Here is a 24748-nt window from a genome sequence, read left to right on the forward strand (position 1 = left end):
AAAAGCTATCAGGAGACGGACATTGACACCGTGAGGAGGGATGACGAGCCACAGGATCCGGAGACAGAAGTAGAGCCACAGCTGGGGACTGATGAGAAAAACCTGATTCCACCTCCTCCACATTTCAGTGACGGGTTTGAAATGACGAGACCATTTCCGGAGTTTCGTTGTGACTTTCCCACATACCCCTGCAGATCTGCCTCTCTGCCCAGGGGCATAAACATGGTGAGTGATGAAAGTCATCCGAGGCTTTAATCAAAGCCAAGGCCTCGGAACATATGTTATGATTGGAGCGGAAATTGTTTCTCACAGAGTTTGAAGTGATGCCTGAATAAATCAAGTCTTTGGATGAATTAAGTGTGTTCTTGATTTTTCTCAGGCGAAGAAATGGGCAAGTCATAAAAACACGAGTTCTTTTGTCTAATGCGGTTAATTGGATTTCGTTTTAATCACGACTGCAAACAGTAGACAGGAAATAACCATTACAATAACATAAATCATTTAAAAAGTATTAAAGGAAGATATGATCACAAAAAAAAAATGACATGAACTTATTGTCCCAGGAGTTTTTGTACACGTCTCGCAAGAAAATCCTACAAATACAGGAAACAAAATATGGTAGATGTCCTGCTTTAGTCCTGGTTCTCATGGGCGCTGGATCAAATTTGTCTAAATGTGGTCCGTTTAGGTTCACAAGCTTTACACTTCACAGGCTTCTATGGGTGCCCGCTCATTAGCATTCTTCCCATCAGCAGCTCCTCCACACAATCCAAACCGAACAATGCCATTTACTGACTTAGCCCTCTCACCAGCGTTTATTGTATGACGTTCATCCTTCACTCAACTTCAGACTTAACCTTGCTAAAATGGCCGTGGATGCTGTTTTTCTTCAGGAACAGCAACCGGTGGTTTCCCCCAGACTTCCAGCAGACGTGTTCATGTCACAGGAAGGCAGGTCTGGAGTCTCAATTAGCCAGCAGTGCATCTAAAGCGAGTGTATTTCTGGACTCAGCATGACACTCATCTGAGTGGTGGATGATAATCCATCCGGCTAGTCTCCTCTTATTTCAAAATGAATCATTTCAATTGGTAAGAAGTATAAAATTGCATTATTTAGCTCAAACATTACTATGTTTTGCATGCCCTGGACAATCTCCAAACAAGTGATTGCGCTGCTCATGGAGCGTTTCAATTTGCAGTCTGTCAGTCTTTCTCTCCGAACCCAAAACATACTTGACAGATCTTCGAAAGTAGCACCGCTGCCATTTAATAATAAAGGAGAAGATCACATTGCCTTAATTTATTGTCTGATTAAAATTCAGCCTTTGCCGTCACCTTAGCAACTGCTTGAAAAAAAGGTGGGTGGCGTGGGGGCTGAGAGAGGCAGGCATGTGAGCCTGTTAGTGTTCATCTTGGTGTGTGTGTGTGTGTGTGTGTGTGTGTGTGTGTGTGTTTCGCTGCAAAGGTTCATCTCCTCACACGAGTCCCTGTACTTGTGCAAGAGCAGCAACGAAACATTCTTCACAGGCACACGACCTTCAGCTGTGCTCTCGCCGAAGAAGGCAAACTCGATTTGTTAAGCAACCCCCCGCGGGCGTATGAGCGCGTTTAAACTCTGTTATGTTTCCCACAAACCCTAATGTCTGTGAAATGGTCCCTTCATTAATGACACAAGTGGACATGCATGAATCCCCCCCCCCCCTTACTAATGCTTACACCTACTTTCCAGCAAATCACCAAACATGATACCATGGCAGCATGGATGCCACACTCGATCAGGCCTGCACCCTCAATCCGAATGAAGATGAAAATTATGCATAATTCATCAACTTCAGAAAAAGGACCAGCAGCCTATTCGTCCCTAACAGCCTGGGACATGAGATGTACGATTCAACAGATTGGGCCACCTGTTCCCCCTCACCTTCCCCCTCCATTCCCTCCTTTCTCCATCTATTTCCACACCGCCTCCTCTCTCCCTCTCTCTCTTTGCCGTTGCTCTTTCTTTCTCCGATTCAGCACCTAGACAAGGATATTGAGTTGCTGCCAGTATCCCTCGTGGGGGGGCTTGCCATGTATCTGCAGTCTGGCTGCAATGGAGGTTTCCACTCTCCTTCCGCACTCCCCCCCCCCTCCTTCTTTGCTTCCTTCCCCTTGCTGGCTCAATCTCTCCTCTCACACTTTTGCTATATGATATGATTGTTCTCTTCTCACCTCAAGTAAACGCAGATGCGGGCAGCCTGATGAGGGCTTTCTCGTGCAGGGATGGAGCAGAGGCTTAGGAGCGAATGAGGGAGCAGGGAAGGGAGGAGAGGGGAAGAAATAAACAAAAACAGAGGGGGGAAACAGAGAGCGTGCCTGCTGAATATGTATGTTTTGTTTCTGTTTGTGCTGCAGCGATGCTCTACTTGGCAGCTCCTGGGCCAGTTTCATGGGTCCCCTCCACTTACGTGCTGTTATTTCCTTTAGGTGCCCGACGACGAGATGAACAACATAGACGCTATCACGTAAGCTTCTTCCTCTCTCCGTCTCTCTGCACATATCTTTTGGCGCTCCATCATCACGCCCCCGCTTTCTCCCTGTCTTCTTCCTTTAAGCTTCTTCCCTCCCACTCTTCCTCTCTGTCTTTCCACTCTTGCACAGTCTCTCTCCCTCACTCCCTCTTCCCCCCTGGCTCAGCTGCTGCTGCTGCTGTGAGAGTGGCATGGTGGTGGCGGGGTGGTGTGCATGTGTTGGGATTTCTCTGGGCTTTAAGGGAGAGCTGGGTAAACCAATCCTGATAGCACATAGTAGGGGGGGGTTTCTCCGTTTCCCCAGCAAGGCTCAGGCGGCAGGATTTTTTATCTCTCGGTCTCCAGGATGAAGCTCTGCGCGAGCGGAAGGTACTGCTTCACCGTTTGCATCTTTGATTTGGATTACAAGGCTGGCTCGGTTTGTGTCGGTGTGAGTACGTGTGAATGTGCGCGCGTGTGTGCTCATCTGTATGTGATGTGGCTGCGCTCGCAGTGTCAGTTTGTGCACTCTTTGTGTTGATGCAGTGGCGTTAGGAATGATCTGCTTCCCCGATAGTTTGACAAAGATAAAAGGGTGTTGCTTTTGCAGAACAAGGCTGGTGGTTGTGTGCAGGGAATCTCTTGGCTTGGAAATTCACTGCAGCGTATGTGCCATAACTGTAAAAGATCTTTCTTTTTGAATTAGTCTTGGATGTGTTATGGTACGGTAGTAAAGCCATCGTTGACTCTTATACGTCTGCTTCTGCCTGATTTCAAACACCTGTCGGAATGCACCTATAGCACTGATTAATTACTCTGCATGGCAGCGCTGCTGTAACACTATGAGCAACTAAGCAATAGTAGCTCTAGTCGATGACTTTTATGTATTGAAATAAACCTGGCAGTCTCAAATGTTCACACAAAGCCTCGCTGATAACTGAACCGATGGCTTCACATGCCTGCGGTAACAGATTCGAACAAACTCATTACAAAATCAGAAGTGCTCACCCACTTTTCTGATTAAAGTTGCATTACACGGAAATGAAAGCGGCAAAGCAAACATGGCGACATGCAGGAAAGGATCTGCTTCTTTTTGCAGTTTCTCCCTCCCCTCCCTTCCTTTCACCTCACTGTCCTACAGTCGACACGTTGTAATTGTTACTATTACTAATGAACCATTATTAATCCGGCGCTGATGGAAATGGATTCCGAGCTTTCCCTTTTGTGTTCGATTACCGATGGTATTATTACGTTTTCAAAAGCCGTTTAACCAGCCGATGATGGTAATTAATCCGACGTGTTTCGCCAAAACCAGACATCAATTGTCCTCACCTCTGTGTCACAGCCTTAATTTAATTATAGCAGTTATGCTGAGATAAGAGGAGGTAGTCCTGTGTCTTCTCTCCTCGCTCTGTGCTGAATAGGAAACAAGGTCACCTGTGGCCTCTTAAGACACTGTGACGAGGCTAAACAGGAAGCTCGATCTACCGGAGAGTCTGACCCTACATCTACATCCCACCCACCCCCACCTCCACCCCCCACATCTCATCTCCAAGACGCCTTCCAAGTGATGAAATGTACTGAAATCTCATCCCCTCGCTTGCTCTCTCTCTTTCGCTTTCGCAATATTTGTCCCTGCCTTGGCCGGGGCCCTGTGGCAGAGACAGAGATGCAAATTTTACATGGAGATACAGCACAGCAGGGAGCGCCACAGCAGAGGAGACATCGCTCAGATAAACAGATTTAAAGTTTTGAAGAGTTTTTTTTAAAGTGATGTCAGTGAGTATTCAAGCAAATGTCAAAAAACAGTCTGTTTTAGAAATGAGAATGGCACCCCTACAATAAAATAAAAGTGACGGCTTCTCTGCCAGGTTGAGTGGCAGAAGTGATGATGAAGTTAGGTCCTTGGGTGGCAAGAAAACAAAAGTTTGACATTGTTTTAAGGGATTTAAGATCGTGAATAACAAGACTCAGGTAAAGTGGATATACATTTAGAATGGTATAGTCATTATACGTCGAGAAAATACAAATAAAAGTGTTTATTAAATTTCAACAACACATAAGTTGAAACATTATCAAATGGTGCTTCACAATTTGCAAAGTTAAATTCTTGAATATAGCGTTTCATCATATTACATTCATTTTAATAGCTCCTATAGGTGTTCAGTTGGGTTGAGATCTGGCGACGGAGCCCAAGGCCCATCCTTCACATGACTTTCTCTAAAGCATTCAGTGATGCGTCCTGGCCTGTATGGAAGCATCTGCATGCGTTTCAAGTCTTTCCTTTGACAGATTTTTTTTTGCCATTTTTTTAATTATGCTCATTCACTCATTCTTGCTGAGAGTTCAACAAGACAATCAATACCACGTTCACATTTGTCTATTGATTATGAAGCTACAGCCAGGAGATGGTTCTCTTAGCATAAAGCATTTTTTCTGAACCCCCTCGATAACGAGATGGTGCATCTCAAGGGGCTTATCCAAATATTTCATATTTGTATTAATACATAAAGGCTTGGTTGAACCAGCTAGCCTGGCCTGAAAATAATGAAATCTGACTACTAGCACCTCTAAAACTCACTATTAAACACGTCATATCTTGTTTGTTCAAATAAAACACTAAATGTAAAAACAGCAGGTGGTGGTACGTTGCTTGAATTTTGTTGTCCAGGCAATCCGCTCAGACTCCATGAAGTCACTGCGAAATACTAACTAATAATAATAACTTTGTCATGTTTACATTTTATTCAAACCAGAAATATGAAATACTTTAACCACTATATCATCCCAGATGAATTAGGCAGCGTTTGAATCACTTTTATTAGAGTTGAAGTGATGATACACGAGAGCAATAGCAGACGTTTATTGCGTATGGAAGTGGTGTGGGAGAGAGACTGGTCTGAAGAGGCTAGAGGTTAGTTTTGATCTGCTTAAGTGCAGTGTTGGTCTAACAGACTAATGCGCTCCTCTATCCTCTGTGGCGTGAACAGTCAGCCTCTCTCCTGCTCTGTGTCGAGGTCTCTCTCTCTTTCTGTGGTGGAAGCACTGACAGCTCCTCTGGGGTTATTGAGTGTGTCTTATCATCTCAACCCCATTATTCCTCCTCCCCTTTGCCCTCTTCAGCACCAGCGGTCAGATCTTCCAGGTCAGATTTATTCCTTGTGATGGTGAAGCAGTCGGCCATGTTAATGGATTTGCCGCATATAGCTGCTGCCATAGCTCAAGTTTTTTTGACTGGAATTGAAGAGTTACATAGTAATCTACAGTATGTGATAAGTCAGCTCCTTCCTGATATAAGAGAACATGACACTGATTTAATTAATTTTAAAGTGATACTTTAGCTGAGCTGCAGCCACTCTGGAAAAATGCATTTAGCTAAAATGCTTGGACGTAACAGTGGAGATGTACAAGTGGAGAAAAGTCATCAACAATGTCCGTAATTAGAGATGTTCCGATACCATTTTCCCCTCCCGATACCGATTCCAATACTCGTGCTGTGGGTATCGGCCGATACCGAGTACCAATACCAGTGTGTTTAAAAAAAAAAAAGACCATCATTGTGGTAAGGCCTGACTCCCTTTGTAAAACATGAATGAATACAGCAAATGGAAGCCATTTATTTTTAAATAGAACAGTAAAACAGTAGTGCAAATTTGCAACACTCGCGCCACCCCTCAAAATTGAGTCTTTGCATATGTTGCACAGGGCTCTCGAGTTTTTAAACTTAGTTCAGCGTGAGATTTTGGCTGGAGGTACGTGTCCACAGGCAGTGTTATTTCCACGCTTCCCATTCATTGTCTATGTGAAGCTGTGCAATGCCTTCGTGTCGCGGCGAGTTTCAAGAGACGGCGCCGCCGCCCGCAAGCTCTCGAAAATCTTTTAAACTGACCGTTGTCGATCTAAAAAAAGGACAGAATGAGCAACTGCATAGCTTATTTCTTGCATAAAATGTTTTCAGAAACACATTTCGGTGAACTATTTTCGTAAAATAAGTCTGCGTGAGAAATACTAGATGTGGCGTGCGAGCATGTGAACATTTTTTTAAATGTTATATCACAGTGAACTTCCGAATGAGGAATATATCAAACTGTGAGGCAGGTTTGCCTGTAATGACCTCAAACTGGAGGACACATATTTCACATCTTTTTTTATATGCCACACTGCATTATTGCCTCTATGCTGGAAAGCTGTTAGTGCTATATTGCTTTCTGTATTTTCTCAGTATAGTCTCTCTTTTTTTGGTAAAAGCTCCATTCATGCATCCAGTGAGTTGAAGCTCTTTAGGCCGCCTCTTGAGTCATGGATGGACCCGTAAGTACATCCGAGCCGCCCGCTATATGTGCATAAGAGGCAAATGCTCTTGGACACACACACGCAGGGAGACATGCATGGCAACACAGAGTGGTACATTGAAGCCTCGCAGATTCACAGAGGTGCTTCCTTTGTTGTATCTAATCGCTACCTGTCCACTCGAGCAACACTTGTAAACAAATGTTGTGATGGTGGGCGGTGTGTCTTGTACGTGTGTGTGTGTGTGTGTGTGTGTGTGTGTGTGTGTGCGCCCACACATAGGTGTGTTTGTGTCCGTTCTATTTTTAATGAGCTGAAGCCTTTTGAAAAAGCTGCTTGTGCTTCGTCGTCCCATCTCCTGTTTGTTGTGGCTGAAAGATTGCAAACGCTGGCCTTATTTTGTGTATGCCACAACGTTTTATTAACCTCTTTTATTAAGAAAGTGATTGTTCAAGCAAAAATTGATAAAAGGAGTGGACAGTTTGTTCAGAGTGTTTTTTTCATCCTCTGCTTTATGGAGGGGGGGTGGGGGGCATTTTTATGCTAAAGCAATTCAGAGTCACTGGTTTGGAACACAGTAATCACAAGGAAACTTGGTTTTCATGTTGAATGAGAGGTTTGAGACGAAGTTTCGGAGTGAGGATGTGGGAAGAAGAGCAGATCTCAGTGGCTTTGCAAGGACAGCTCTCAGTAGGATTTACTGGCACTGGAACATGATTTTCTCATCTAGAGGCAGACGCTGTTTTTTGTAGAACAGCATGTGCCTGTGTGCGTCTGTTTCATTTTAGTGTGTGTGTGTGTGTGTGTGTGTGTGTGTGTGTGTGTGCTCTTATGGCTTGAGGGGTTTTCCTGCCTTTGCTTTACTCCAAACTTATATTTATTTCAACTTGAATTATTTATGAAAAACACTTTTGAGAGACAATTCAAGCATTTTTAAATTGTGTTATACATATTTATGTTGGCATGCAATCTGAAGATTTAGATTTTTAGATTTAAACTAATTAGTAAACTGAAGCTTTGACATTTAGAATTAATTTCACTCATTCATAGTGCTCAGTATCTTTGGTTTTACCATCTTTAATTGTGTATATTTTGAATATTGAAAAAAAACATTTTAAAATTCGTTTTCTAATATGATCTTGCTGGAAAACGACTCCATAGTAAAACTATTATTTTTTCTCTTTTTTTTTATGTAGGAGATATTCATCAGGACTGAGAGTCTGCATTACTGACAACAGGAACGCTGCTAGCTCACGGCTACATTTGCAACAAGCTGTCTTAGCTTTTTTTGTGATTAAAAAAATAAATAAACAACTCCGTTTCATGCCACAATCTTATAAACACAAGCAAAAAAGTTGCAATTTCTGAGTTCAGCTTCTTCGGCTGAGTCACTGTGCTTTGTAATACTGGATTGGTTTTAGTATTAACATCGCTGCATTAGCATTTGTGCTAACGGTCCTGGCTTAGCTTTAATGCCACTGGGTTAGCCTTTGAGTTAACTTTGCAGGGCTAGCTCGGTGAGTGTGTGCTCATGAAGGAGTTAACTGGACTGGTTGGTCTTTGTGTTACAAGCTGTTGTTTGTGTTTTGTGTTGTCCAACATTTACATGGTGAACAGGTTTTTAAAAAATGGTGGTTGCCAGTGCTGCATTGGCGCATGCCTCCTCTTGTGCTGGGAGAGTAAATATTTGAAATGGGAACTAGAAGTCCCTCAAAACGGCGTTCTAACAACTACGATCGTTTTTTCAAACATCCAATCCCGTATTCCTTTTTAGTAAATGTAGCGAAACCCATTTAGATTTTTAATGCCGTGCCGTGTTCAGTCTAAATTACCACTGCGCTGGTGTTGACGTCGGACTCAATCTGTTCTCCGTGTTGACTTTTTTGGGGTTTCAGAAGAGTGATGTGGAACTGTGTATATTTTTGTGTTTGTATTTGGAGCTCAGCAGCCGCCATCATCTCTTCCGCTCATCCTAAAATCCTCTTGTGACGGTTGTTGTGATAACGCACTCCCCTGTGCCGAGTGCCATCAGTAGCACATGAAATCCATTCGGCGGGTCATTATCCCCTGCTGCTGCTAATGATGTTGGTAGTTGGTGCGTAACTACTTAGTTGTCTGCTCCCGAGTTAATCAATGCTGGACAGACAGCAGACATAAACCCACACATGCTCACAGAATAGTCCCCTACGCCGAGGAAGGTGGCTGAGTCATACTTTACACGTATTGAGGCTGAGGGACTGCTGCAGGTTAGCTACCTTGTTAATCTGAAAGCATACGGGGCATTAAGACAATCTTATTGCCTCCTTCCTCTGCTGCTGCTGGATGAGTCAGCCGCCCGGGTTCCCCTCGCTTTATGCTGGGCCTCTTATAAGGGCTTCTCCCTGAGAGACGGTCCATCTGCAAGGTAGAAAGAGAAGAGGAAGGAGAACGGGAAATTATCATTTCCACTGGAGACTTCACACCCACACTCTGTTTGCTTTTCCTCTCTAATTTTGTCATTGGCTTCTCTTTCCTCTCTTTGACTAAATCGCAACTACTCCGGCTCCCCCACGGTTCCCTCTGGTCCCCCCCACCTTCCAAAACGCTTTTTCCCTCTTCCCCATTTCCCGAACTTTAATGTCATCCTCCTCCTCCGCCACTCCCCTTCCTCTTCTTTTCAATGCTCTGAGTTCCTCTCAAATGTCAGCATGGCACGAGTGGGTGGCAGGCATCTGAACGAGCTCCGTCTACGCTTTTTTGCTGCAGTGTGAGGAGGTTTGGGCAAAAAGGAAGGAGAAGGGAACGAGCGAATGAGGGAGGGAGTGAGAGTTGTTGTGTGTTGGCAGTTTGATAGAGGACACCTGACGTGGCCTGAGATGTGTTGCCGGCAGCTGTCCTTTTTCCCCCCTGACTTTCACGATAGAGGCTGTTATTTAAATCCTTGAAATAGGGGATTGAACGGGCACGAATGATGCTGCAGCACACAAACACAACAAACACATACAGGTGCAGAGACGTATAGATGCATGAATACTGCACGTATGTGTCTATACGTACGAAAACCGGCTCATACACGCACAGAAAACACGATCACACTCTTCACATCTTCCAGACACGTACACACACACACATATCCAGAGACGGCGTGCTATGACTCAGAGGGGAGCAGCTGGAGTGAAGGCTCCAGTGGTGGCGGTGAGCTGTCACCATCTGGAGGAGTGTATGTCTCCCTGGCTGCCTCCTCAGCCAGCAGCATAAATCACCCCCCAACAACTGGGTGTCAGTGTATCATCATGTTTCTCCACTGTATGTCATCAGGTTTTTACTCGTGCGTGATACAACATCCCAAACGTGGCGCTTTTCCTCAGCTGTACCCTCCGCCGCAGTCACGTGCAGCCTGCCACCGCTTCCTTTCCGAGTGGACGGTCCATTGCTCGGATCAGAGGAGCTTTGATCAAGTTTTGACGTGCCGTCTCGTCTAATGACGTGCACTATTCGTCTGCAGGCTGACAAGCCGCACCTGTGATTTGAGGGGACAGTAGAAACATTTAGAAAAGAAGCTTCAGTGCGTCGGCCTTGTCAGACTCTTTTCATTCCGGGCGGATGTGTCAGTTCATGTCCTTTGTGTTTGGACACATAAGAGATGAAGTCTGCAAAAGGGTTAGAGGGATGTTTGTTTTTTACTGATAAGTCTGCTTGTCACAAATGCCTTTCATCAAGCGCCAGTGATACGAAACAGACTCGTGTCCAGCGAGAACACAAACCCAGCACGAAACCGATAAATACACTTTCTTTTCTGCTAAATTTAGACCCGTTTTAGTCTTTGCACATGAGATTTCTGTTTTAATGTGTTTCCTCTGTGCTCATTTTCACTGGTTTAAAGAAGAAACCTCTAAACGGAGTAAAATATGATGAAAGGTAGATGACAGGGTTGTTTATTTATGATGCCAATGAGGGAATTTAACAGATAATAGCCTTTTTTTAGACTTTTTGATTATTGCTTATTTAGTCATGAAAATGAACTATGCTTCTGAAATCCCTTGGTCCAATGTTATGCTAGCTTGTTGGCAATAAGTTTTCATTTTACCTCCATGAAATGCAAGGTGCAACCTGTGAATGTTTCCTGCTTCTCCCTCAGTAGATTTGTCCTCATTTGATTGTTGAGAAAGAAGCCCTTGCTTTATGTTCTTTATGTGTTTAAGTACTTTACAAAGCTTTGCATTTACCACCGATGTCTGAGATACTTTGATTTTCACAACCCAGTATGACACATTAAAAAAACAATACAAATTTCCCCAAAGCTACAACAGTGGATTTGAACCTTTTTAAGAGCTTTGCAATGGGCTGTTACTCTGAATTTAGTGCGCTTTAAGCTTGCTTTGGCATTCCTGTCAAGGACAAAACTGTGGAAAATGTTTAAATAGCTATCACTGGGAAATCGACTTTGTCCTTCAAGCAGGATCATCAGTTTCTTCTAGGTTCTAATAGTTTCAAATATGTGTGTTTGCTTTGTTTGGCAGGGTCAACACAGATAGAGCACTCAGTAACTCTGCAGGCCACACTTAGCCGGTCTCCTTTGGGAAACTAACACACATGACGGCTCCCTGTGGTCAACCCCTATAAACACATGAGAGGGAAGGAACACAGACAAACCATGAAAAAGATATACATTGGCAAAACCGCCTTAAAAGTCCCCCGAAATGGCGGCAAACATCCGAAAAAGAGGTAAGAGAGTAATTCTCAGACGCCATCTTTTCCATCCGTCCTCGTTTTTTTTTTTTGTATCTGTTTGTCCGCTCATCCACCCACGGGGTGTCTCCTTTCGCCTCCCGATGGTGCTAACGCAGCCTCATCCCGCCTCTCCGAGCCCAGGAGTCATGCTGCCTCGTCATCTCATCTTGCCGAAGTGAAAGCACTCATTATGTCTGACTCAGCTCCCGTTCACAGAGGAGGTCACTAATGGGGGATTTTTCATCCCTTGAGCTACTTCACGTAAACTCATCCTCTATCAAACAACAAACACCTGTATTGCCCTGGGAATACCTGCCAATCAAACAGAAGCAGGAGGTGTATGTGTATGTGTGTGTGTGTGGGTTTGCTGGGTAATGTAGCACTGAAATGCCCTCCAGTCAGCTGAGACACTCATTGAATCACTTTGTAGGCAGGTATTGTTTTACTCACTGACTTGTTTGTAGATGCAGCAGATTTCACATAAATCGAGGCAACCACCTGAAAAATAAACAACGATCCAGATCCAGCGGGAAATTATCAATTCTAAACTACTTCCTTCTAAACTAACATCCTTTAGTCTATTATAGGACTGTAATTAGTGGTGAGTGGAGCATTATTTGAACATATCTTGCTACAGAGCTGTACTGGAAGCAAAAGTACATTTTGGTTGAGTAAAAAACAAATAACTTAAAGGACGGAAAAGTACCAGTGACACAAGCCAATTAAAATGTATTAACCTAAACTTAGTCATACCTGAGTAATGGAGCACCAGATCACAAAATGCTCATGTCAGTAGTTTTTAGGTAACAAATTGAACATTTGTCCTTTGGATATGAAGACTTGTAGCCAAAAAGTCTTGGACTCTGTCTCTGAGAAAATGCATACGTCAGTAGGAAGAAATCTATGTTCTATGTGAACGAGTTAATGAACATATTTTTATTCAACCGGCAAGGTTCCCGGCCCAGTATGGATCATTTCTATCATCTATAAAGCCAAGAGAAAACAAACAAAAGCCAAGGCATGCAACTCTATACAGTATATATGTGAAAAACCCATAATATTCTACTGGTGTGTCTGTGAGTCAATTCATATCGGTAATACCTTATTTGTATTGCGTGTCCGTTCAAAATGAATAATCCAGCTAAAGTGTGTTATATGACAAAAATGTCACTAAAATTTTGATTTAGGTGATATTAAGTTTTATCAACTGTAGTTCTTATCCTGCATAATGTATGCATTAATGAGCTAAAAACGGGATGATACCTCCACTTAGTGACCTGGAAACATTGAAAGCAGGCCTGTCCCTGATATTTTTCTCAATTCCCATCTTCTGTGTCTATGATCTTGTTAAAAGAGAGACAAAGAGAGGAAGTGAAAAGAGCGACGTGACCACATCTCCATCCACTCTGCTATCCGTTATCCGGCTGCAGATAGAGTCATTACCCTCCTTCCTCCATCTGTCCGTCAATACAGGGTCCATTAAGCCCAGCCGTGCACGCTCAGATCCATCACGGCAACCGACATTTCCTCTTTTCCCACTCACACTTGCCCTTTTATTAGATTGAATCCCAGGTAATGCACATGCTCTGAAAATAGTCATCATTGTGCTGTCTGGCTGAATTACATGTGGGGGGGTATCGTTGTTCCGTAAATCTGAGCCTTCACAGTCCATTCGTGTGATGTATTACAGTTCATTGGCTCATATTTCATTACCGATTACACCCGCTCTTTTTTTTTTTCCAGCTGATGATTGGGTTTCTGTGATGATCTTTAATGCTGAAACAGAGATCGAATGCCCAAAAGACTTTGATTAAAAAAAAAAAAAACTCTATATCCTTGCTTACCCCCACCTGGGTTCTTAATTAGAGATCTCTGTTTTGGTCCCATGTTTTCTTCATACAAAGCACTTTCTCACACAACTTTTCTGCTTTTATCACCCTCTCATGATGTCCTCATCACCACTGCATGGCCGCTCAGGGGTTGCATTAAAAAGATATGTAGACCCTTATAAGCCCATTAAGATAAACATATACCCAAGTTACAAGCTTGTTTCCTGCACAATATGCCCTGAGCACAATCATCTGCTGTGTGTGTGTGTGTGTGTGTGTGCGTGTGTGTGTGTGTGTGCAGCTCTTTGCTGGAACAGAAGGAAGACTTACGGAAGAGGCTTTCCTACACGACACACAAACTGGAGCTGCTGCAGAGCGAGTTCGACTCCACGCGGCAGTACCTGGAGACGGAGCTGCGGCGAGCGCAGGAGGAGCTGGACAAGTTCACTGATAAACTGCGCAGGTAGGCGCGTGCATCCTGTACAACATGGCAGTGGAAGTAAGTGCTCAGATCACAAACAAGAGCCTCAAAATGGTACTTAATTATAATGTTATAATAATAATATATAATATCGAGGAAAGTAGGGAAAGGAAAAGGCTCCACACAAGGTTGGAGGTTTTAGGAGTTGAGTTTTTGTCAAAAATGATCTCATTTAGACTGAAATTGCTATTTTTAGAGAAACCTGAGAGGGAAAACATGGACAGACATGGGACATAATAACAAAGATAGCTCAGTCGCATATGTGCAAACAGCAACCAAAACAATCCTATCCAAAAAGGACCACAGTTAAAGGTTACATTGATCCAGTGAGATGAGATATTAAAGCTATAAATCCTTTTTTTTTTTAAACTCCATTTATATACCATGACGTGCTGCATTGGACTTTCATAACTCAATATTGACCCATGGGTATCTTAAGATAGCCAGTGTTGCTTTGGAGGTTAAGGAGCAGGCCTGCAAAGCCTCAATAATAAGGATAGTATGTAGTTATTTTCTTGTTGCTAAGAATCTCTGTTAACAAGCACAAACAAGATGTTGCTAATCAGTCATCTAAAGAGACGTAATGATGTCTCGTTATAATTAGAACCAAACTATACAATTGTGTAACTGTAATAATTAAAACATTATCAAAATAACCGCTGTCCTAGACAGGTACCATTCCTTGGTACTTGAGTTTCTGTGAATGAAACAAATTGTGCAGGGCTGTTTATTATTTGGGTGATTTATAAAACTGTATTATGTTTTATTATTATCTGTTACCTGCGGGATCCTTTTTGCTAAGTGTTGATTGCAGCTCGACATATTTATTACACAGTGGTCCCAGTCTTTTTTAGGCTTGTGACCCCTTGAAATACAGTTTAACATCCAGTTAATTATTGTGCACACTGGAACCAAATAGTGTCACCTGTAGAGAAAAGTAAGAAAAAATGTGTGTAAATGATTTCTTCTCATCTCGAGTGAATCCCAGGTTGGAATTCACACAGTTGTATTCTTCTTGTATCCTTCTGGATCACAAATAACAGAGTAAAACACTCACTTAATCGTCACATCAGTGAGATGTGAAAACGACTCACAAGTGCTGTAAAGTGAAACCGTGCGGTTCAGCTCTGGCTTGTCTACTGCTGAAACTGCTGATATGCTTATTTTTCAGTTTGGAGAAGTCTCCACCTGCTACGTACAAACTCTTATCTGCAAGTGAGCAATGTCGTTTATTGTGTCGTTTAGAATACAAAGCAGCTACTCGGCACTGCAGAGGATCAACCAAGATCTGGAAGAAAAGATCCACAGAAATGTAGGTGTCCATGTGTGTGTGTGTGTGTGTGTGTGTGTGTGCATGCATATGAATTCCCACTTAAGTACCTGTAGACACAGAATAAAGAGAAGTGCCTCAGCAAGTCACTGGGTTGAGACATGGTGCAGAACATTCGGAGAGTCAATTTGAATATGAATATGCCCCGCTGTTGGTACCACTGACGTTAATTATGGCCTATTACAATTGGCTGTCCTCCCTCCAATGGCAGAGTGATAGCAAACCCATTGTTCCCCAGTACGTTGCACCTCACTTCATTTGTCAGACGTTGCTTTTGGCCGGTGGAAAGATACAATTAACTAGCCTGCTCGAGAACACTGTATGACAATCAGGTGTCGTTGCCGTTGAATAGACGGCTGAACAAAAACGCTCGGCGAATGGGTTCGTCACAGCACGAGATAATAATCTTCACGTCGTGACTACAATCGTGACAGCAGTTAGTTATCAGGGCAATAAGGAGCTGAGGGTCACTCGTCTTTTTGTGACAAGAAAAAAAAATGCCATTTAAAAGAAATGCAAACAGCTTTTTATTTATTTTTTATTCTCATGACACGTCCTCAGCAGCTGCTATTAATTCATGTCACGTCTTCCCTCCTGGAGGATGAGAGAGGTGCTGAGTAAGTCTCTCTGTAATCGGAAAGCGTGTTTACGCCAGAGGTGCCACAAACCCATCTGACCCCGTGGCCCCGCACAACTAGGGACTGTAATTACAAGACGGATAAACACAGCAATACACTTTGAGCATGCTGCTACGTGTTTAGCTACAATGTCCAATGGAGGAGAAGCAGGAGAGAGGAGGCAAAACTTTTGCACGTCATCTTTGTTGCGGCTGACGTATAATAATGACCTCAAACACTGTCTTCATCTGCCAACAAGAGGAGAAAATGTACTTCTGTGAAGTGCTCAGTTAACTGACGTCATGGTTTCTTGGTTACCGTAGTAACGGGGGGGAAAAATCCACTACAGTATCTCTTGATGCCACTCTCGCTGTGTGAAGTTACATATTGTGATTTTAGTGTACACTAGAAACAGGGTTCATATTAATAAGAATATCAATAATTCCCCTTAAATGCAGTAAATCTTAAGTAACAAGTCTGTTATGAAAATCTCAGGAGGAGAAAATAAAGAAAAGATCCCGTTTATGTGAAACATGACAGGATTTCGGCTTTCATGGAGAGACGTTTTAAAGCTGCTCTTTAAAAGCTTATGTGAGATTTTGTGAGTTTACTTGGTTGATTAGTGTATCATTTAACAGATTGGGTTTGTGTTTAATTGAATGAATCTTAAGTCAGTGAATCCTGTTTCATTGGGAGAAAAAAAGTTACAAAGTCATCAAAGCATGTGTTCAGTTACTTTGTTCATTACTGTAATGAACGTGATCAATTAAAAGATTGTAAAACCGAGTGCTTTGATGACTGTTGTTTAAACAGAAAACTCCAATGTTCAAAAAAATAAGTCTCTAAATCTGTGAGTCTCCTTTCCATGCGGGTCATTTTTACAAATGGCTCTCTCGTTATCAGACTCAGCACCACGACGACGAGAAGCGAGCGTTGAGCAGGGAGATCATTGTCCTCAACAACCACCTGATGGAGGCAAAGCTCACCATTGAGAAGCTACGAGAAGACAATGTAAGAGCCTTGTTACTTTCTCGTCTTCAGAGAATCAAATCAAGCGTATTAATAGCTCCACCTTGTTTACCAGCCTTGAACGAAAATTGCTTAATTGTCATAATTAGACAAGAGACTTTCACAAGACTTTTTTTGATTGCAACTATAAACAGTCGGAATAATCAGTGCAAATCAGATGAAAATACTCATCAACGCTAGTGAATATTTATCCTTAAATGTTCGTTTCGCCACAGGACATGTACAGGAAGGACTGTAATCTGGCTGCTCAGCTGCTCCAGTGCAACAAGTCTCTTTACAGGGCGCAGCTCTCTGAGGTGAGTCCTACACTCTTATATGTCCTTCATAGACGTTGTGTCTTGTGAGAAAGCTCAAAATCGTATTGTTGTTGTGTGGTGTTTACACGATTGATCAATGCACATTTCATTTTGCGCTGAATTCTTTGAGTAATGTTAGCCGGATATGAAGGAAAAGATTTGGACAAAAGACAGTGATTTGTGAAGGAAGAGGAGATGTGAGGGAGGTGTTTCTTTAGCGGCGCTAAGATGAAGTTTCAGCTCATGACATGAAGACGAGCAATATAAGTGCTGTCTCGACTTTAACGGAAAGTCATCTTGCCCTTTGTGAGGCAGGAGAGATAAGAGACGGGACTTGGTTGGAGCGGTGACGGCTGTAGGTCGCTGCAGGAAGGCCAGAGATTAGAGAGGTAAAGCTGTTCTCTGGCCAACTGAGAGAAGTGAAAGAGGGCTGGAAAATTTAGTTTAACATACTACCTGAGAAAAGGTAACCTAAAAATATGATAATTTACCTTAGAAACAGTAATCGTGCTGTGAAAGCCATGATTTACTCTATGTGGTCATCTAAGAATGAAAAATCATATTATAATACTATGTATTATATTTACAATCAATGAAGAATAAAAAGTGAGACATTGGTGTGCTCATTTCTTTTGACTATAAGATTATTGCAACGTTGTTTATTGATGTCATTATTATTATATTACTTATTATTAGTATTTCAAGGCAAATTCAACAGTCGCTGTTCCTTTTTTAAGTTTAAAGGTTATTTAAAATCTTTGTTTTTCGTTGAATACATCTTTTCTTCTTACATATGAGCTTATTGTATGCCAAACAAGACATATTTTTTGTACAAATTACCAACAAAAACCATGGATGGAAAGTAACTAAGTACATTTACTCAAGTACTGTACTACAATACAACTGTAATACAACTTTATACTCTATTTTTACTCTGCTAACGAAGCTACTAGTTACTTTTCCAGATATGCAAACACAAAGTAAAATCCACCTTTTCTCTAATTCAGGATAAATTATTTTGGAAATGAATTAATATTATACGCAGACTTTGATATGAAAAGTAGCAGTAGCAAAAGTCTGTTTGCACTGATCAGTGAGACAGGAGGAAGTCCTTCTCCTCTTGTCACTCAATATGCAGCTAAGTCAGAGTGTAATTATCCTGCACCAGGTTTAGCAATCGTGTCATTTTGTGAGAACAATTAAACATGGAGTGCAGAAACTACTTCAAGACCAATTGTGCAGAAACTGTGAGGGACAGCTAGCTGTTCAAAGAGCAAACACTACACCGCAGCCTCATCATGCTATCCTAACTGTTGCTTGTGAAACGAGATGCATGTGGGTATCGAGCTTGGTGCCACTTTCTGCTGCATCAGCCTTGGGCCTTGTGCCTCGTCCATTTGACAAGGGTGGCTTTTAAAGTGTCCACGTGGTTAAACAATGCCTCGCCACGTTTTTACCCATATGGTTGAATGGAAATATCAATGCGAACTGCATTTGGTTGCGTAAGAGTCATGAAATATTCCCCTACACACAAACACATACACAACCTTGCTGCACACAGTCTAGGGTCCGTTATAGAGTGAAAAGCTGATATGCAGGGCTTTCTGCCAAACATAATGAGGGTCAGAGGCTATACATGCACTCTATATGTACCCCAGTCTGCTGTGGGTGGGAGCTAATCGAAAGCATATTGATGAATGGTGCTGCAGCATTTTGAGGAGTGCAGTGGCTCTTCAGCGCCTACTGAAGTGCTCCAGTCGTTTGTTTTTGCTGCAAAACAACCACACAGAGGGTAGAAAAGCATTGAATTGAAAGAAATGCCACATAAATGCTATTTGTGATCCTGTTCCAAACAAGCCCGAATGACAAATGTGTGGACAGTATTAGTGGCATTTAGTTTGGTTCGAGTCGTAGTAAAACTGTTATGATAAAAATGTCTTCCCATGTTAGCCTCTCCTCTATCTACAAAGTTATAATTAGCTCGCCTCTCATTGCCAATTAGGAACAACTGACTAGATTCCTGTTGATGATGTGCTGCGGTGGGCTTAATTCTTGTTGCTATGGAGAAGCACAGATAGTAAATGGAGGGTTTTTTTTTATTGAGAAATGTTCAAAATAGAATGTCGGTTTGCCTTCATTTTCAAATATATTTGTGTATTTTGTTACGGCTCTTGTCTGAAAATGAAAAATGACACAAACACAATTATTCCAGTCAGATCAGGTAGATTAAGTAAGGGATTGTAAGATAAGATTTTATTTGAGCTACATGATCACCTGAATAATAATAATACATTAGACTACAGTCCGACTATCAGACAAGCCGTAGCACTGAAACTGTTTTATTGATGGTAATTACCTGAGAATTGCAACTGATTCAAACAGTGTGGCTGTCGTCTTTTTATTAGATTGGAGTGCTGCGTTTGATAGCATTGATCAAAACATTTCAATCAATCGCCTCGAGATGTGGGTAGGTCTCTCTGGGGTAGTGCTCGACTGGTTTTGCTCGTTCATGTCAGAAAGACGTTTTTTTTGTCAGTTTAGGCGACTTTACAGACATTTAATTGCGGTGTTCCTCTAGGAATCCTTTTAGATCCTATTATTTTTTTCCTTATACATGCTCTCTCTGGGCAACATAATTAGTCACCATAATGTCAAATACCAATGCTGATAACACAAAATGATATATCTCTGTTTCACCAGACAACCCCAGTTCTTTTAATGCTCCTTTTTAACCGTCTCACGATATTAACATTTTATTAACGAGTAATATTTTTTAAATAAATGAGCAGAAAACAGAAAAAACAGAAAGGGAAAGACAGGGGTGTTTGCTAAGCCGGTCCAAGGAAATTAAAACAGACGTGGGAGTCGTTTTTGACTGAATTTTATTAGCCGTTTTAACTAGGTCCCAAAAATTTTTTTTTGCTAAAATAAGACAATTCCTTTTACTCAGAACCATTGTTGAAATGCAGAGACATGCTTGTATTACAAGCAGTTTAGATTAGACAAAAATACACACGTCAACACTGAAAAAAGTACAATGATGGATTAAGTGCAGCACCAGATCGAAAAACCTGACTTTTGGTCAGGTGACAAGGAAGCACAGAGCATTGCCATAGTAAGCGTGAAAGCTGGTATCAAGGAGGCAAGGAGGAGGCATCAAGAGACTGGTGAGAGACCTCAACACCAACCAGTACTAAAGATCTGCGGCAGGCGATCCAGAATGTCAAGGCTCCAAAAGGAGGAGCACCCCTCTCATTTGTGAGGCCATGCTGCACGGAAAAACCTTTCATGCTGGCTTTTATCTCCTCAACAAAGAGTTAGCTGTCAAGTCTGCCCCGCCCCCGGAGGACCGGCCCCTGTCCGTATCCCCCCAGATGAGAATATGAGTTGCTGGGCCTGACAATATCCTTGATCCTTGAACACATCCCAAACAACTAACTGATGTTCTTACTGATATTTTCAACATATCACTGTAACCGCAGAGTGTACCCTGTACCTAAAAAGTCTGCATTGTCCAGTCTAAATGACTACTGCCCTCTGGTGGTTTTGAAAAAACGATGGTGGTGAAATAGAGGGAAAAAAACCCCTCCAGCTTTTAATAATCGATGCAAAAAATACAAAAGCAACTAACTGAACAACAAAGAAACCAGGCCCAAGACATGTGCATTTAGTGTTTTCTATTGAAAATAATCTAACAACGAGAAACAAATAGAAATATGCCTGTCGGAGCACTCACATATGTGAATATGATATTTACTTGAAATGAATAATATCCAGCAAGTGCTTTTTGAAAGCTTGCAGGGTTGCGTTTTCATGACACGTCTCTGTTTCCATATATTATATTCCATTTGCGTTGTCGTGCTACAATTCACCACACATTAATTTCACAATCTGGCAATCGGGCAAATTGATATGGTAGAGTCTGACACGGATTTAGACCCAAGATTTTATTAGACCTATCACTCAGTGTGAGATGCAATAGACTTACACAATTGTCACACCGTCTGACACGCCTTTTAATGTGGACAGCCTGGAAGACCTTCTGATTATAGTGACAGTAGTCTTTTGTAGTGCAATGGAGTGTTCAGTGTTCAAGAAACGATTTACTCTAAAAAGAATAGAAATTCAAAGCCTGTAAATGTTGCATTACGCCAGACCCTCCTCACACAAGTATCAGTCGGGAAGATGATTTCATGCTACAGTACGGCTCCATCTGTTGATGCAGCAACACTTATATCACATGTATTTTCTCGCCCTTGTCTTTTCTCTGACACTTGTAGCTGCCGGCTGATTTTCAGGAGCGACTGACCATGCATATGGAGGAGTCTCCTCTTTGCCACACCTACCCCGATTCTGTGCCCGCCTCTCTCATTGGCAAAGTGCTGGAGAAGCCGGACGAGGCCTGTAGCAGCAGCCAGGCCTCCCGCTCCCCCAGCCCCCAAACTCAGGACCATGCTTTTATCTTGGAGACCTTAGGACCAGGAGGGCGGCTTGGGCTCCGCGCGGCCTACAAATCTGACCTGTACAGTAGTGACACGGCCCTGTACTGCCCTGATGACCGGCACCGCGAGCGGCGGCCCAGCATGGATCTCCACGGTCAGAGGAAGCAGCTGTACGGGCACCAAATCTCCACCGACAGCAACCCGGAGGAAGGCTCGGTGGGGTTGACGGCCGGCTTCTCCCAGGAGCACTTTGCTAAGTTCCCTGCTACACTGGGTGCAGGGTCCAGCTCCTACTCCAGCTTCAGTGGCGGGGGTTCAGAAGACAAAGGCAATGGCCCACCCAGCAGTGCAGCCTCCTCCCCGCACCACCATTCCCTCTACATGGAGTGGAGGGACGCAGGGGACTATGAGAGAAAGAGTGACTCATCTTGGGAGAGGGACAGTCCAAGAAGCTTTGTCAATGCGCACCCCTTCCAGCAGACGGAGCTGAGCCACCACCAGAACGGCAGCTCGCCTGTCTACAGCCGCACCATGTCCTCCTGTTTCAGCGAGCCATATGAGCCGCTCCCTCCCTCTTCATCCCCAAGTGTTGCCTACGGAGACAGTCGTCGGGGCAGCACGTTTGCCCCCGAGGAGGAGGAGCTCATTGGTCGGTGGAGACAACTTAGCGTGGAGGACCTGACTGCCCACACGTACCGCAGCCCAGGCCGGGCCTCACCTTACAGCTTCTCAGAACAGCACTTCTCCGTGCGGCCTTCCAAGATCCGACTCGGCCCGCTCTACAGCAGCTTCCAGGAGGGGGCCGACTATTACCACCATGCAGTGGGTGTCGGAGACCCGGTGTGGGTAGCTGCAAGCCCCAGCCCCGAATGCAGCCCAGGGCTGCGGCAGGCTCATAGCCAAGGCCTCCTGTACCGAGCCGAGGACAGCCAGGAGTCGGAGCACAGCCTCTACCACTCAGGGAGCTCCAAAGACAGGGAGGGCAACGTGGCAGCTGGTGGCCAGAGCACGGATTATGTAGACCCCAGCCCCAACAGCTCTACCGAGTCTCTGAACCAGAGGTCCCTGGAGATGGCTGCAGAACTGCAGCACTACCAAGTGGAAATGCACAGCCTGCCTGCACAGGCAAGCCAGTCGCCACCACCGCCCCCACCCCCTCCTCCTCCGTACAACCAAAAATTCAGCTCCTTGGGACTTTCCAGGAAGGACAGTCTGACCAAGGCCCAACTTTATGGAACACTTCTAAACTGAAGGACTTTATAATCAGGTTTATTCTTTGATAGGACGCTAGACACAAGGCTAGTCTGTCGAGCTACACCTCCGGTTAGCACGATCATTTTGAGGGAAAATGGTTTGAATAAGCGACCTGTGGCTGAATAAGTCAGTATCAGAAAGATGTAACTTTTGCTGATTATTTTTGCTTTGATCGTATGGCAATGGATGGCAACATTTACACTACAATTGTCCTGAGCAAGTAAGCCACGTTAAGAGTTGGATGTGGGCCGAACATGAGGAGAGGAGCTCAAGTCGCCCGTAAAAATGTATAAGAATGTGTATGTATTCAAATGACAGATGTATAAATATATACTTATTACTAAAAAATTGAGTGATATATTTTGTATGTAGCTGTTACATTCAAAACAATCAAACCCGAATGCAAAACTTCTTGATAGACCTGGACCTTGTATATAAATTAAAAACTGCCAACCCTATATTTGAAAACTCAGAGAGGTATTTTAATTGAGAATTGATGGCCGTATAAACTGCACATGGATTCAGTCATTATTTTTAATGGACTGAAACAGTGTTGGCCTTGTGAAGCTTTAAATGTTAATGTTGAACATAGGAAGGCAACAAAATCAATGAATCACTTAAATGGGAAACATACATTTCGTTTTTCTTCTGTTGATTGAATTTGACAGTATCAGTGGGTGTGTTATGTTGTTATTGATGGAACGTTTTGAGATCTTGCTTAGCAGTCAGTATTATTTTATTCTTTGGCTCTTCTCTATCCCAAGGAGAGATTTTCCCGCCCCCCATTCTACCTCAGATTTGGATGCCCACAACCCCATCAAGTCACTGTAACCCTGTTTCTTTGACAGCATTGCATGATTATATTCTTTGGTTGTTTTGTTCGCCTAATAAAGCACAAGTTATACATATACGCTGCCAAAGCCTTACTCTAATGTGTAAATGTGGCTGTGCAGGGATTTGAAATGTACTTTCAAGTATAGCCGCGTGAACGGTTGTTGTTGTTTTAAGATAATTACATGTCTGCTGCAGGTCGAGTGGTTGAACTTCGAGGGAGACCCCTTCATCATTCAGACTCACATTGCTGCAGACGTGGTGCGTGCCTGCTGAGTCACTAAAGCCCTGCTTTATCACTCTTATCACTGATTTTTGCCAAGACCAGCAAACGCAAAACAGAAAGGAGGTTTATTTGTGTTTTCAAAGAAGTCATCGAGTTAATACTGTATTGAAATATTTTTATTGCTGTTATTGTGACATTAAACATACTAAATAACACTTAATGATGGTTCAACATACGGCCGTAATTGCTCTTCCACTGCATGTTCCAAGTGTCAGGCTGGCACTGCATATACACAGTGTGGACAAAATAACACCTCACAATATAAAGCTAAAAGATATCCCTACAGTAAATTCAGCTTTTGTGAAGTCTTTGGGGTAACTGAGTGATATACAGATGGTTATTTTGTGGGTAAAGTATTCCTTTAAACTCTTTTTAGGTCAATATATTACAATAAGGTGTTTTATTATCACATACTGTAATGGACAGTCATCTCAGAAATGGTCTTACATTTATTCTATGCATCTGAATCGCACATTGTATTTACAATTCTACCTCCTTCCTGCTGAGGTCAGAGAGGATTTACATGATGCATCCACAGGAGGGAGCCACTGTGCAGCAGCGTCTCACTGATCTGCATTGTCAACCTTATTGTTAAGTCTCCTCCAGACACAGCAGAACACATTTACACTTCAAACACATCAGCAGAGGGAATCTAGATTAACAGCTGGCCCGTACCTCCTCTTCTTTGTTTTTCTTACACTGCATAATGCATGCTAAGGCGTGCACATATTTAGCAATCAGGTACAATAACTGAACCACTAGTGGATATACTATTCTGAGGATTTGCACAGCACAACCAATAATTCGACCTCACAATGGAGAAGGAGACACCTCAGTTTGGTCCTGCACGAGGAGACGGGTTTG

General features: G+C 43.0%; 1 protein-coding gene across 5 annotated transcripts; it reads left to right on the forward strand.

Moving 5' to 3' along the window:
- The first annotated feature begins 2325 nt into the window (after positions 1-2325).
- LOC311026475 (brain-enriched guanylate kinase-associated protein) lies at positions 2326-23816 on the forward strand. 5 transcript variants are annotated; one of them, XM_084030052.1, is made up of 7 exons: positions 2328-2504; positions 11279-11483; positions 13620-13781; positions 15045-15111; positions 16650-16757; positions 16991-17071; positions 21352-23814. In XM_084030052.1, the coding sequence occupies exons 2-7, from the start codon at positions 11386-11388 to the stop codon at positions 22762-22764; spliced, it is 1929 nt and encodes a 642-aa protein (XP_083886178.1). In that variant the 5' UTR covers positions 2328-2504; positions 11279-11385; the 3' UTR covers positions 22765-23814. The 5 variants fall into 5 exon arrangements, with proteins under 5 accessions (XP_083886180.1, XP_083886178.1, XP_083886179.1 ...); XM_084030051.1 differs by lacking the exon at positions 2328-2504 and adding an exon at positions 2761-2879; XM_084030054.1 differs by lacking the exon at positions 11279-11483 and having other exon boundaries at positions 2326-2504; positions 21352-23816.
- The last annotated feature ends 932 nt before the right edge of the window (positions 23817-24748 follow it).

The sequence above is a fragment of the Eutrigla gurnardus genome (assembly GCF_963514095.1).
Source record: "Eutrigla gurnardus genome assembly, chromosome: 16".
In the NCBI taxonomy this organism is placed as follows: Eukaryota; Metazoa; Chordata; class Actinopteri; order Perciformes; family Triglidae; genus Eutrigla; species Eutrigla gurnardus.

Bases quoted from the DNA above. Each gene is read 5' to 3' on its own strand.
- LOC311026475 (XM_084030052.1), top strand. From the start codon at position 11,386: ATGAGAGGGAAGGAACACAGACAAACCATGAAAAAGATATACATTGGC. The intron at 11,484-13,619 runs GTAAGAGAGTAA...GTGTGTGTGCAG, and splicing joins GGCAAACATCCGAAAAAGAG to CTCTTTGCTGGAACAGAAGG. The intron at 15,112-16,649 runs GTAGGTGTCCAT...TCTCGTTATCAG, and splicing joins AAGAAAAGATCCACAGAAAT to ACTCAGCACCACGACGACGA.